Genomic DNA, 15,365 nt, shown 5'->3' on the forward strand with positions numbered 1-15,365 from the left:
AAAAAATCTGTGTAAATCGAACCCTAGCATGTGCCTTTCTGGTAGTTGTTAGGTTTGTATGGAATAAATTCCCAAGGGTGTAACTACCAATGAATATAAATCTTGGGTCTGGTTCCACTTTGACAAGCCATGGAAAACATGCCTGCGTGGTTCAGTGGACAGTGAGCTGTAGCTTCTGTGCTGTGACACTCTCATTAGAGATGTAAATTCCATCCATTAGCCAAGATAAGAGATGAATTAGCCACATTAACCGCCGCCTGCTATGCCAGCTAGAACCATAGGCTGTGAAAAGCAGGGTCTGTCCACTGGGTTCTCAAGGCTCCTGGTGCTTTAGGATGGACACGGCATCTACCTTCTCATAAACTTTTTTGTTTCCCAAGAGCAAGTGTGTGGGACCCGCCTAAGAGTGGCCACCTGGCCTTATTTATCCCTCTCCCCATAGAGCCGGGCCCATTCCCTGCAAATAGCAGATGCTTCATGGATGCTTGGATATCAACCGCGTCGCCCATGTAAATAGTCAACTGTGGTCCCAACTCACTTACCTCTTTTTGCCCAGTGACTTGTAGAAAATGGCAATAATCGTCTTGAATGGAAAGAAATTTGGCTTTTCCCATCCCTTTGGCATCCTTAAGATGAGCTAGGCTCTCCTCAAAATACTGCTTGGCCACATCTGAAGAAAAACATGGTAACAACAACTTTGAAAATTGCTCCCAGACTTGAAATGGAAACAAAATAACTATGCATTTAGTGAGGGTGAACTATCTGAAAATAATAAGTAGTTGAACAAGAGGATCTGATTAAGGAAACTGTCTTTTGCCCATTAATCTGTTTTATCAGAAAAGATTCAGTTCTCAGAAAGATACAGCAATTTATCTTCCTTGGTTTTCATATGTCTCAGCTCTCCCAGGGATACAGTAAGCAAGGTTAAGGCAAATGGGGAGACTATGCCTCAGATCTGACACATCAGTAAGTTTCAGGTTGATTAACCATTAATTCTTTCTAGAATTCTGGTTGCTTCTCACTGAGGTTTGGACTCCAAGGGCTCACTGACTTCAACAGACTCTGTGATTTTGGAACTGATGACACTAAAATGGCTGGCATGCTGCTGAAAGAAAAACTCCAACAACTGAGAAAACATACTGGCTACAATACAGCTATTTATATATAGCTGAATATGTTTTTATTTATATATGTACTTTTAACAAAAATATTTTTAAACATATGCCAATCTTGAAAGCAAGAAAAGGAAAATCTTCGGCATGGAAAATGAAGAAGGAACTAAAAGCCAGGGCAGCAAATGGCAGCTGAAGCTGAATAATCCATGAGGGGAATAGGAAAGAGGTGTATTCTGGAGTTCCCTGGTGGCCTAGTGGTTAAGGACTCAGAGTTGTCACTTCTGTGGCCTGCGTTACTGCTGTGGCGCAGGTGTGGTCCCTGGTCTGAGAACTTCTGCATGCCATGGGCATGGCCAAAACCAAAGCAAACCAAAACAAAAAACAGAAAAAAAAGGTATATTCCAAAAGGCCGGGGGTTTTATAAGCCTTAGTGGGCCTGGAGATGAGGCCTGAGGCCTATGTGAGGTAGAAAGCTAGAACAGAGCTCCCTGAAAATAATCCAGCGTGGCAAGCAGATTTCTAGGGTGACCCCAAATGATTCCCATCCTTGTATAATGCTCTCCTCTTTGATTATGGGTGGAACTTGTAAGTATGCCGAGATATTACTCTTGTGACAAGGTTATATTATATTGACACAGTTGACTGTGAGAAAGTGAAATTACCCCTTGGGCCTAACTTAATGACACAAGCTCTTTAAAAGCAGAGTTTTCTTCAGCCGATGGCACAAAAAGAAGGCAGAGAGATTCAAAGCATGAGAGGGGTTTGAAAAGGAGGTTCTTCATTGCTGAGATGGACCATGGTATAAGGACCCAAGAGTGGCCCAGAGGACCTGAGAGAGGTCTCTGGCCAATGGTCCACAAGAAAATGAGGACTTTAGTCCTACGACTGCAAGGAACTGAATTCTGCTAGTGACAAGAATCAACTTAGAAAAGGACCCTGTGCTCCAGATGAGATTGCAGCTGGATGAAAACTTGATTTTACATTGAGCGGAGAAGCCAGCCTTACCATGCTAGCCTTCTGACAGATATGTGGGCTTAAACTGGGTGTTTAAACAATGAAACTTTGCTTTGCGGCAAAAGAAAACCAATATAGCCAGGAATTCCTAAAACTGAGATAAGAGCAATTGCACTAGTCCAAAGGGAGGCCTCAAGGCTGTCCCTCCAGAGGCCATGGCCAGAAAAAGAGCATCTGAAAGAAACTGAGACAGTACACATGGGCGCAAACATATGTGAGGGCTGAATATGCACCACCTCCTTGGTTTGGAAATTCTGAACCAGTAAATTAAAGCAGAAACTACTCTGAAAGTGGAAAAAGTATAGGCCTTCAGCACAGGGGTGGCAAACTGATTCTATAAAGGACCAGATGGTAAAATACCTTGGGCTTTGGGGCCCAAATGATCTGTGTTGCAGCATGAAAGCAGCCAGAGATGACATGTGAATGAAAAAGCCTGGCTGTGTGCCAAGAAACTGCTTACAAAATGGGTGGTAGAGCTGGATTTGTCCCTGGGGCCATGAGTTTGTTGACTCCTGCTCTAGCAGAGGAAAATGTCATGTTTTCCTCCCTCAGGGAACATGGGATCCCCTCTGAGATCATGCTGGAGACAACCTCACGGTGACACACGACAAGGACACAAAGCTTGCTGGGGAGGAAGATGACCCATCTGTACAGTGGTCTACTTGACATTTCCACTTGGAAATCTCTTACATACTGTGTAGCACAAATGCCTATGTGCAAAAAGATAAAAGGTAATCTTGTGCTTCTTTAGATTTCCTATGTATTTGGTTATTTCCCCTTTATCACCTCTAATTTGGTATTCGTGATTTCTCCCCATATTCTTGATAAACAGGACAGTGCTATACCTATTTTAACACTTTTTCCAAAGAGGGGGCTCTTGAATTAATTTTGATGTGAGGAGTTCCCATTGTGGTGCAGCAGAAATGAATCTGACTACTATCCATGAGGTTGTGGGTTCCATCCCTGGCCTCTCTCAGTGGGTCAGGGATCCAGTATTGCCGTGAACTGTGGTGAAAGTCACAGACATGGCTCAGATCCCGCATTACTGTGGCAATAGTGTAGGCTGGCAACTGCAGCTCTGATTTGACCCTAGCCTGGGAACTTTAATATGCTGTGGGTGTGACCCTAAAAAGCCAAAAAAAAAAAACCAATTTTTTTTTTTTTGAAAGTGACTGCCAGGTGCTTCCAAAGAAGCCCCCATGAATACAGTGCTCCAGAATTCATGGAGGAGCAAGAATGGGACCAGCCTGTGCAGGGTGTGATTGTCTTGGAGGCAGAAGAGCATGTCAGGAGGGCAGGCCTGGAGGTCAGGGACTGCCTAGGTTCAGGTTCCAGCTCTGCACCTCCCATTGCTGGTCTTGGTTTTTTCATCTGAAAGGGGGACCATTACAGTAGCACCTCCATTATAAGCTGTTGTAAGGAGTAAATGGGTTAATGTGCACAAGTAACTGATACCTAGTAAGTGCCCCATAAATGTTAACCACTTTAGCTTTAGGGACAGTCACTGTGGTTATGGGCCTCCTTCGTCCATACTAGGCTGATTAGCAGGCACACTGGAAGCAAAGATGGACATGGAAAGGACAGGGACACTATGCAAAGAGAGTGGTCGAACAACAGAGAAGTCTGTGATCATGTCCAGATAAACCCTCCATACACCTCAAGAGCCTTGAGAACACCCCTGAACTTCACAATGAAAATGGTGCATCGCCAGAAATGATTCAAGAACATGTGATCTATTTTAGAAAGGAGAGAAGTAAACACTTGGGAAATGTGTTGTCAAATCCAGTCAACTTACAGAAAACAAGTAAGTTGCATTTATCTGCAAGACTCACTTTGCTTAGGATCTAGGCAGTTGCCAGATAGAAGCGAGAATTCGTCTGGGAGGTGCTGCCTACCAGAGAGGTCTCAGTGCAGGCTGGCCCCAGAGTTCATAACGAGACAGAGGCCTATTGAATTGGGGTCCCTGCTCCTCTCTTTCAATGGGGTCAGTGGGTGGGTGTGTGGGGTGTCTGCCCACTGTCATACCAGCAGATGGATTTCTAGGATATTACTCAAATTTTGTTCCTGGTAGGAGAAAATTTTACCACATGGAAAATGTTACATCTCTTTAGTCCCTGCTGACTCATGGGAGAAAATATTACAGATTAAATGCTCAAAGTAAGTATTAACTTTGGCTACATTGATAATCTGATGACAGCAAATGTGAGGATGATGTGGTATTTATTTTGTTGATTCTAAAAGCATTAGAGAGATATATGTTCCAGGTCTAAAAATTAACAAGTCTATTCAAGAATGGAGTACTGTTGATATTTTAATTTTTTGTCTAATTGGGAATTAACCAAAGAATGTAACCAAGCTCTTCTTGAGAGTAGAGATTTTTCTGAGTCTCAGCCTTGTTTCCTTGGAGATGAGCCTTTACTCTAAAGACCAGCAGATGAAAAGGGCATGGGAAGGAGCTGGGGCTGAAACTGAGTTTCTGACGTGGGCTTTTGCAGAGGTGGTGCCAGGCTCAGAAAAAGGAAGAGGTCAAAAGGGATGGGAAATATTTCCCTTCCTTCCTGGGTAAGGAGTTGGTCTCCCAGACAAGGTGGACCTAGCTGTGCTTGGTGCCTTTCCAGCCTCTTTCTTGTTAACGTTCTCCCACTTAGTATTCTTTTCCCTGGCAGTCACATGCTGATGCCCCCAATCACCCCATTTCAACTGGTCCCCTAGACCTAAGTATTACATGTTCTTTTCCTTAGTGTAGCTGATCTCACAGGATGCTGGGAGAAAGGAAGTCACTTTACCTAACTCATACTGGTACGTAAATGGCTCACAGCCTCTAACTCAGGGAGGCCTGGTCACATTTTCCAAAGAGGATGCTTGTTAGTACATTTAGATCTCTAGAAGAGGGAGTGGAAGTGAGGGAGGAAGGAAGGGGTCAGAGGGAAGAAGGAACTTATTACTCAAACTAAGGTGGCGTGGCTACTGAAGTGGAAGAAAGCTAGGCTTTGAGATGTCAGAGATGGGCCCTGCCTGGGAATCTGCCCTCTGGGGTCAGCTCCTAAAGTTGCTGCTTCCCTTTCCCCATCTCAGAGTCCTAAGCTTCTTTAAAGGTCCATGTCTCTCCCATTTCTCTTCCTGGGAGGTCTCTAGGAACAGACATGGTTGGGGGCATGGCATGGGTGGAGGGTTCTGACAGCTGCCATCACATACAGGCTGACCACAAGGCAGGCATCATGTCAGGACTTTGTGTATGAGAACTGCCTCGGGCTTGGGAACAGAAAAAAGGTCCACAGTATCCACTGTGGGTGCCTTCTCTGTCTATAAACTGGAAACGACTTTTATGTTGACTTGGGCTATAGGGTAATTCCTTTATTATAAGACCTTGACCTATTTTCCCCACCCCTCCAACCCCTACAAATAAGTTTTCTGATCTATGAACCACATGATTAGTCTTTGAGGGGGAAGGAAATCTGTCCTATTACCACAGCTAAGGAGTGACTCCCTAATAAGCACAGCTGGTTCTCCTAGGATCGGGCATCCCTCAGGAGGTCCATCTGATACAGGTGACAACAGGATTTCCAGAGGGACAGGAGGTCACAGCCCCTGGGGTTGGATGCCACTTCTCAGCATTGACCTTGTGCCTGAAGCTGGGTGTGGGTTCACAAAGAGCCACTAGTTTGAGTGCTCACACACATGGCCACTACTATCCTTAAAAACCTCCTCTAGAATCCTCAGCAACCTGATGCTGGTGGCCTCAGCAAAAGATGAGGTCATTTTCCAAAGCACAAGGATATGACTTAACTTGTAAATCTGAGCCTTAGTGGCACAGGTGTTCCAAGGCCTTGAATCTTCTCCCATTTTCATTCCTGCAGAAGGTTGGGGCTGGCTGTGTGTTAGGGTGAGGGGATGCATGGCCCAGTGGGAAGGGCGGCTTAATGTCTCCTGGCCCCTTCAGATTGTTCCATCTGTATGTTCACATACAGGCAAAAGAAAACCAGGCTCCATTCAAAGAGCAAGAGGAATGTGGGGTTATGATTTAGCACCCTGGAGGTCAGGAGGCTTTTAATTAAAATAAATTCCAGTAACCCTGGGCTCATTTTCTTGAGGCTGTCCTAAGGCAAGAGTTGGAACAGTGAGGACGGCTTTCAATAAGAGGCAGGCCTGTGGGTACAATGTGACAATTATCTTTTGTAACAGTCTTGGGAAACTCTGCGCTAACGGCAAAAGTATTAAGGACCCCAGGGAATTAGAAAATGGAAAGTCTCAAATCCTAGCCTGGCATTAACCCAGAGGAGTGCTATCACCCAGCAAACAAATAGATGGGACCCGTTTAGACTTTACTGAGAGCTGCCTGTGCAGGCAGCCACCCTGAGGCCAACTACCAACCTTTGGGGTCCACAGGGCAGCCTGAGGACAGATGGACGGAGCTCAGGACAGGCTGTCTCCTTACCAGGAGACCACCTTCAAGAGGAACACTTTCACAGGGCCTGGCAGGGCTCCCGGGAGCGGCAGGCCTGCCACTCCTGAGAGGTGGGGTCCCTGGAAGGCCATGGCTGTCTCCCGGGACAGGTTTGCATCAGTAGAGTGAGGTGACCAAGATGGTGGCAGGTTGGCTGCGGCTCACACAGGCTAGTGACATGAAGGGCCTGTGTGGTGCCTGGTGCCCACAGGGTTGTCACCATGGGGATCTGCCTGCCCCGAACATCCTCACCATCAGGAAGTTGACTGGGATGACCCCACCCCCCACCACTCAGAGTCCCAACTGGGGTCACCAGAGAGTGATCAGGTGTCCAGCAGTGTCAGGCCTGTTGTCACAGTTGCTTGTCTTGGTAAACTACATGTGATTTCCATAGGCTGCCTATAAAATAAGTTTTTAAGCCACGTCAGGGTACAAATAACACAGGCTTTTCTGAGAAGTTCTGAACATAAATTATTAGCCAGAACAAAAGTGAAAAACTGGAGCCTCATAAAAGTGGTTATCATGGAGCACATCACCCTCCCTGGGAGAGGAATGATGCTGCAGACTTTGTTCTCAGACACAAAGATGAAATATGGTTTGTGAGCAAGGCTCTGTGAGGTTTCACTTCTGCTCCAGGTTGTCCCTCTGTGAAAAGACACAAATAGCACAGACTCAGGGTGGAGGAGGCCACCCCTCCTACTTCTCTGCTGGCCTCAAGAGCTGCCAACCCCTGCAGTCCCACCTTTTAGGGCTTTGGGGTTCCCCAGACCTCTGGGACAGAGCACCCATGGTGCTGCTTCCTCTCTGGTTCTGGACTGTGGTTAGCAGGCAGTGCCTGGCCTCTGTGTACACCCTGCTCTGCCTCTAATAGGTAGAGTGAAGCTGGACACACCTGGGGGCCCAGTCCCCTAGATGGGATGCTCTAAGGTACTTTTCCAGAGGTTTCTGAGAGGGTTCTACTAACGACACTGGGAAACAGGGTAAGAAGTTTCTCTCTTCTTCTCTGGCCTCACCCCACTGGCTCTCCACCACTTCCCTTTCTCACCTGGCCCTTGGAGCACAGCGCAGGCATGGATGCTGACATCTGCTCGGAAGTGCAGAGGTACCAGACTCAGGCTGGCTGGGCATTTTGGAATAAGTAGCCTCGAGTGGGAGCTGAGGAAGGGTCCCTCAGAGCACACAGGGTGTGTGGGGGTGGAAGAGGTGAGGAGGGGATGAGTGAGGAGGAAGGAGAGGGTTGGGGGTGTGGCCAGCAGCAGCTTACACTCATTTCCACTGCAGGCCTATACCATAAGCCCCACTTGGGGGCCTCAGGTTGGAGGTGGGGTTAGGGAGGCAGCAAGGCAGCCAAAGAGAGCCATGGGAAATTGAAGGCCACCAGACTGTGGCTGCTCCCAGGTGGCCCAGTTACCTGTCAGGAGCCCACTGGAGTCGGGTGCAAGTGTACACCAGAGGCTATCTGATTTCCAGTCTCTCTGAGACACATGGGGCCCACAGAGTATCAGCACCCCAGGAACAGAGAGTGGGCTGGGGGTGGGGCAGGGCCCAGCCTGGGGTAGGCTGAGAAGCAGGCCATATAGGAGGAGCTGAGAAAAGGGATGACCTTGTAGGGTAAAAAAGAAGAGACTTCGAGATACAGTGACTACCTTCAGAGATTTACATATTTCATGTCTACTATATAAAACGTGGATAGAGGCCAGGACAAGTGGGGGCTGGGGAGACACACATATTTGTGCCTAGGGAATTCTATCTTGGGAATGCACCCCATGCCCATGAGTCTGTCCATGTAGCTGAGGATCCTACACTCTGGCCCCAGGCTCTGACGGGGAAGAGCTCGTTCCTTTCTGCTGTCTTTGGAGCCTGCAGAGCTCCCGGGCCTGCCAGAGCCCAGGCCGCAGATGGGGCCACTTCCAAACAAGGCTGCCTGTGCTCAGCGGGCGCTGCCTCTCAAAGGTTTACACTGCAATGTACTTGGCTTCAGCCCATTTCATTTTAATATCCTTTAGGAGAAGAGTTATAAACACAAGGCCAATGCCCTGACACTTAGCAGGGTTGGAAGAGCTGTTAAGACCAAGTTTGTCTATGGCTGCTCTGGGAAGCTGGCCAGGCTCAGGTTAGTGACATTCTGTGAGCCTGAATTGGGAGTCCTTATGCAATCACAACCCTTCATGACTTCTAGGGCAGTTCTGACTGCATGAGGAATGCACAGAGCAAAGGGATTAGCTTGAGTGTGGAGCCTGAAACACACTGGCTTCTTGGCCAGTGGCGTTTTGTTTGTCAGAGGGCATGCCTTCAATGGACATTCAGCAAGCAGGCTGTGGAGAATCTCTAAATGAGAAACTTTCCTCATTAAAGATTCTTAAAAACAAAAACAAACAAACAAACAAAAAACCCCTGTACTTGGCACAGACAGGTTAAACATAGGAGAACAGAGCCGAGATCCCTGTGCATGTGGATTTCCTTGACACTCAGTGGAACATGCAGATTTGCTCCCAGGGGATCTGGTTGGGACTTCTGAACCACAAGTGACCAAAATGTCCAGGCCAGAGAGTCCTGAATGGATGAGAGCTGGGCGGGGTTGGGAGGGTCTGGGGGTTGGTCCCCCTTAGTTGTCATATTGAGATTAAATTCCAAATTCCCCTTTCCCCTTGCTGAAGGTAGCAGAGGCCTGGAGACACCTCAGTTAAGGGTGGGTTTCTTTCATTAACGTGTGGGCTGTGTGTGAGGGGATAGCAGAGACCGCAAGGCCAGGCACCCTTAAACATGGTGGGATGTGCCTGCCCGCTGCCACTGCAGCTCCTGGCTGAGGGGGACCTGGCTCATTTCTGCCTTCAGGGGGAGGCCAACTCCAAGCATGGAACATGGCCACACCCCCTCGGCCCACACTTTTAGGCACTGGTGGGTCAGAGCCGGAACAAACTCTCTCAAAATGCCTGCCAGCCAGTTCATTTTCCACAGCTTTCCCTACGTTCCCACCAAAGGAACAAAGTTTCTTTAAGCTGGTTAATATAACAGGAGTGGTCTGTGGCTTCACTTAGCTTGTATTCATTTCTGATGTGCCCATTTCAATGGTTTGTTTGAGGCCTTAGGGATGAGGGCTGGTGCTCTTCTCTGCACCTGTCCCAGGGCTTCTGGGCGCAGGTAACCAAACAGCCTGAGCTGCCAAAGAGGCATGGGGCAAAAGATGGGCTAAGAGCCTGTGCATGCTCCTGGGCTGGCCCCTTCCCAATGGCACTCCAAACTGGTTTCCTTGGGCTGCCTTGGCCCTTCTCATGTCCCTTCTCTCCCCAAGGCCACACACTCTTTAGCTGGTATAAGCAGGGAGGGGCAAGGAAGGAAAAAGGGCATGTGCAGTGCCAGTCCTTGCAACACAGCACGGAGATCAAGAGCCTAGGCTCAAATCTACCACTCCCTTGGCTCCCGGAGAAATTGCTTCTGTGCCTCAGTTTGTCCATCTGAAAAGTGGGCATACTTGTACCAACCTCATAGAGCTGTTGTGAGGATCAACCGCATCAACAATTATAACACGGTTAGAGCCATGACAGGATGCGCTGTGTAAGAATTAACTATTGTTAAGAAAAAGACATCATGGACTTGGAGATGAGACTTGTGGTTGCCTGATGGGAGGGGAAGGGAGTGGGAGGGATCGGGAGCTTGGGCTTATCAGACACAACCTAGAATAGATTTACAAGGAGATCCTGCTGAATAGCATTGAGAACTATGTCTAGATACTCATGTCGCAACAGAAGAAAGGGTGGGGGAGAAAACTGTAACTGCAATGTATACATCTAAGGATAACCTGACCCCCTTGCTGTACAGTGGGAAAATAAAAAAAAAAAAAAGAAAAAGACAAATACCATATGATATCACTTATTTGTGGAATCTAAAATATGGCACAGATGATCCTATCTACAAAACAGAACCAGACCACGGCCAAGGAGAGCAGACTTGTGGTTCCCAGGGGGGAAGATGGGAGGGAGTGGAATGGATAGGGAGTTTGGGGTTGGGGGATACAACCTGTTATATCTAGAATGGATGGGCAATGGGGCCCTACTGTATAGCACAGAGAACTGTGTGTGATTGGGTCACTGTGCTGTACAACAGAAAGTGAAGAAACATTGTAAATCAACTATACTTTAATTAAAAAAAGAATTGGCTGTTATTACTGTGTGAGGTCATTAAATTCTCACAGACCTAATTATTGGCACCACGTGGGCATTAGTGGCATTCTCAGTTTACAGGGAGGACTATACTAACACCATATTTAGACTGGAAAACTTAGAAAAAATATATAATGAGATTGTTTCTCAGTCTGTAATTACACAAAGCAGAATGGCCTAACTTTGTAGCTACAGGGAAAAAAAATTTTAGGATGTGATTCCTATTGGTTCCCCCCAATCCATACCTTCTTTAGGAAGGTACACTAAGCATTCCTCTAGCTGTTTGGTATTCTCTGGGGAAGAGAACCCTTCCCCAACACTCCACCAATTTAAATGCTCAGAACCCTCCAGTTCTCAAACCAGGAGTCCCTGAGAGAAAAAGGGAGAACCTGACAACCACTTATCATATTCACACTCCCCAGCTCAGAAGTTGGGGATCTAGCCTTCACACCCATTTCCTTCACTCAGAGCCTGAAACATATTTGACTTAGTTATCATCAACTATTAATTGATTTCACGTAAAAAAAAAAAATCCAGGATTTCTCTTTGTGGCTCAGTGGTTAATGAATGCGACTAGGAACCATGAGGTTCCCCTGGCCTTGCTCAGTGGGTTAACGATCCGGTGTTGCTGTGAGCTGTGGTGTAGGTCACAGACTCGGCTTGGATCTGGTGTTGCTGTGGCTCTGGCGTAGGCTGGCGGCTACAGCTCTAATTAGACCCCTAGCCTGGGAACCTCCATATGCCATAGGAGTGGCCCTGGAAAAGGCAAAAAGACCAAAAAAAAAAAAAATCCAGATTTCTGCCTTCTCTTCAAAAAGCAGAACTGCCAATATAATCCTCCTTTCCACATAATAATGGACTGGACCTGAGCAACAGCTGCTCACTTTTGACAAGGGACAGGCTTTTCCAGTGTGCCACAGTCCTCACCCCTCCATAGTGGCACTCAGAGTACAGCCAATGCTTAACTGCCATTTATAATTATGCTTACTGCTGTCACTCTTTTCTGTTGACTACCCACTTCACTCACATTGCCCACTTGGTTCCCATAGCCACTTAGATCTGTGACTCTTGGTAATCTAGGGGTTCCCATCATGTTTGCATTTTAAGAGTCCTATTAATAGTTGCATGGAAGGTTCTTTTCCCCGTTAAAGGAATTTAAGCCTCCAATAAGTTGGTTGAAATGTTGGCTCTTTGAAGATTCTGAGATTAATTGTTAGGTATGGAGTGTTCTAAGGAGTGAGGATAAGAAAAGTCCCCTGCCTTCTCTCTATACCTCCAGGTCTGAAAGGGTGCTCCAAGCTCCAGTAAGGGCTCTGCAAGGTGGAATGGACAGAGGGATAATTGGGGTACCCCCTTCTCCAGCTCCTTCTTGGCCAGGAGCCCCTGCCTGGTGCAGGGACCTCTTTAGGCCAGGCTGCTCCTGAGGCATCCCTTTCACCTTAGCCCAACTCCTGCTCCCTGAACCCCAGCCCCAAGCCTTCCAGATATCAACTTCAGGTTGATGGCACATTGGACCTTATTTTACTGCAATGCATAACTACTTTTATCTGACATTTGGAATATACCTCTAGGTCTTTTTTATCAGTTACACTCTGTTTCTGAGTATTCTGACCACCACCAACAAAGTCACTAGAATGCATATTCTCTATCAATAAGGGCATAGTGTATGCTCTGAGCCTGGGATGGAGAATTAGAGCACTCCCAAGCTCACTGTTCTACCTATTATGTGGGGCTAAGAAAAACTCTCTGACTCATAAACGGCAACTTCCTTTTGGAATCCTGAAGCTGCGTCAGTTCATCCTGATTGAAAGCTTAGCCCTGTGAGAGTCTGGAAGCCAGAGTTCCAACAGGTCAGATGTGTTGCCACAGTAGCTCCACAACAATCTTTAAAAATAGATCACCTTTGAAAGCAGAACAGATTTCTCCGTAAGCCCAGCACGAACTCTCTGGGGCTCCAATGGCTATGTTTGGACGAAAATTTGCTGTATTTCAAGGTAAAAGATGAGAGGAAGGCTGGACAGGGAGAGAAACCAAAGGACCCTGGTGAAGCTAACAGAGGAGGCTCTCTGAAGGGTCTGTGTCACAGCTCCATCACCAAAGGCAGCTGTCCCTCAGCCCTCCCCACCCCCATGGGACAGGCAGGGAGCAGGCAGTGCCTGCCCCTCATGGAAGGCTGGCTCTCACCGTGGTGCTCAGGCCTCCCAGAAACGATGGCAGCGTGGGCAACAGAGTGTGCAGAGATGGCTGCGTCCTCCTGAGAGGGGTTTCTGCCCAGGATGATGAGGTGTGCCTGTCACCACAGAAAGAAGAAACATGGTTGTTTACATGCTATGGCAGAAGCAACAGGGAACTAACTGTTCTTGCAGCGATAAGCAGAAAGCCAAGGAAATTTCTAGCAGGCTGGACAATATGATTTATGTGGAAGCACAATCAACTCTTGGGAGAGCTGGATTTTAAAAGCATTTTGTAGTGGAGAGAGAAAGTACCAGGCTCTGGATGCAGAGTCCAAATGGCTCGATGCTGTGGCCAGGTCCTATCACTAAGTAGATCACTTAAAGGCTATGCTCCCATGAGTGCAGGGTCGGCAAAAGAAGGGGGTGGGTTTCCAGAAGGAAGGAGATGGCTTAACAAGTGCCAGTACTGTGCAGTGGGAGTGGGCAAGTACTGGGCAGGGGAACTGGACAGCCCAGAGAGGGGGGCCTGTGAGCAGCCTCACCCACAGAAACCTAGACCCCTGTCCCATGCCTGCCCCTCCAAGATCATTTGCCTACCCCCTTGGCAAACCTGCCTATATGAGCTGCCTGAGCGCAGAAAGCAGCGCAGTTCCTTGAAAATAAAGCCCATTTAAAAAGTCTTTAAGGGGTTGGAGTTCCCGACATGGCGCAGTGGTTAACAAATCTGACTAGGAACCATGAGGTTGTGGGTTCGGTCCCTGCCCTTGCTCAGTGGGTTAACGATCCGGCGTTGCCGTGAGCTGTGGCGTAGGTTGCAGACGCGGCTCGGATCCTGAGTTGCTGTGCCTCTGGCATAGGCCAGTGGCTACAGCTCCGATTTGACCCCTAGCCTGGGAACCTCCATATGCCACAGGAGCGGCCCTAGAAATGGCAAAAAGACAAAAAAAAAAAAAAAAAAAAAAAAAAAAAAAGGCTTTAAGGGGTAAAAAAAACCCAATCCTATGGTCCTATGAACATAAAGTAATAATAATCCTTTCCAATAAAATACAAAACACATCCCTTCAAATAAAAAGATATTAAACAAATTAATAATTAAAAGATAAATTGCTAGTCATCTGCCTGTCCCCATTTGGAGCTTAAAAATGCTTTAGTAATATATTTATAGTCATCCGATAAACAGGTACTGTCAGATCACCTACAACAAGAGAGGCATGGGCTGGAAAGTGTGGGCAGTATAGAAAGCAACAGGCAGGAACATGTGAAGTCACGCGATGCACTGATGTCAGATGGTATGTGGTTCACAACTGACTGCCAAGAGCCACAGAATTACTAACATACCAAGAGTTTCAAGGAGAGAAACACTAGATTGGGATAGGGAAAACAACTAAGATTTAAGCTTCACTTTCATTCTCTTTCATTTGTGCTATCATTTTAATATTTTCGAGACATTTTACTACCCTCATATTATAGAGGAGGAAACAGGCTGCTGAATGGGTGATTTGCCCAAGATATCTTACAGTTAATAAAGGATAGAGATAAGACTCTGACCTGGATACTCTGTCTTCAAATTTGCTATTTCTACCGTGTCATGAATGCTGACACCCTCCTGCCCTGACCCATGGTGGCAGACATCACCAGTTGATGCCCACACACTGCCCACAGCACCCTGATTCATTCAGCCTCCAAGAGCTATGACTAATCCATGGGAGCTGGCCTAGGTAAAGCCATACCACTAGAACCTTCTGGTCCAGACCAAGCAGTGAGACAGTAAAATCATAGAGACTTGCTCCTCTGACAACCAACTAAATGCATTTCTGAGATGATAATCAGGGTAGATTCTGATTTGTCAGAATCAGTTTGTCATATGTTAAAATCCACAAAGTTACTAGCTCTAGACTTTTTATGATAGGGGCTACTTCAAATCAAGATTGCTGGTAACAATTTTTATTGCTGTGCTAGAACAGTCAGAATTTCATATTTGTAAATGCCAACAATATCCCTTGTTTTAAAACTACGTTTCTTATTACAGGATATATAAGTTGAATATGTGATTTTGGCAACTCCTAAATTGGTCATTACTTTTGATTTGGCCTGAAGTTCTGACTTGAAATGTTTTCCAAATAGGAGCCACAGGGATAGAGTGAAAGGATCCAATGTTCAATGTTTGGGGAAAGGATAAAAGAGAGGAAAAGCCTGCCCTACCCCAAATGCAAATGAGTCATGTTTACTTTGTCTTTTCCCCTAGGTTAACTATCTCTACAATCCACTACTGAGGAAAGCATCCTCTGAGGCCAGGAGGGATTTAACTTACGTTGTTACAAAGACTTTTTACACATAATATTTTGGCTTGATTAAAACTCAAATTCAAATTCAAAAAGATTTCATATTTTGTTTCCACTCAATATTATAATTCAAGGCAATATAAAAGATCTGGGCCTATCAAAACTACTTTTAAATG

At 46.6% G+C, this 15,365-nt stretch overlaps 1 protein-coding gene across 16 annotated transcripts in view; it reads right to left on the minus strand.

Moving 5' to 3' along the window:
* Positions 1–15,365, minus strand: part of TTC23 (tetratricopeptide repeat domain 23) — a 131,873-nt gene that overhangs the window by 48,295 nt on the left and 68,213 nt on the right. For all 16 annotated transcript variants that reach the window (XR_014814873.1, XR_014814919.1, XR_014814928.1 and 13 more), the window contains 2 exons: positions 12,918–13,023; positions 543–670 (listed from right to left, as the gene is read on the minus strand). Coding sequence is in view for 13 of the 16 variants with exons in the window: in XM_084975620.1 (XP_084831746.1) it covers positions 543–670; positions 12,918–13,023 (234 nt within the window). In the remaining 3 variants the exon portion in view is untranslated. The remainder of the gene's footprint in view (positions 1–542; positions 671–12,917; positions 13,024–15,365) is intronic.

Source organism: Sus scrofa, chromosome 1, assembly GCF_054392235.1.
Source record: "Sus scrofa isolate SSC_HxYL_T2T_F1_AM1 chromosome 1, Sscrofa_HxYL_maternal_Yorkshire_Landrace_v2.0, whole genome shotgun sequence".
NCBI lineage: Eukaryota > Metazoa > Chordata > Mammalia > Artiodactyla > Suidae > Sus > Sus scrofa.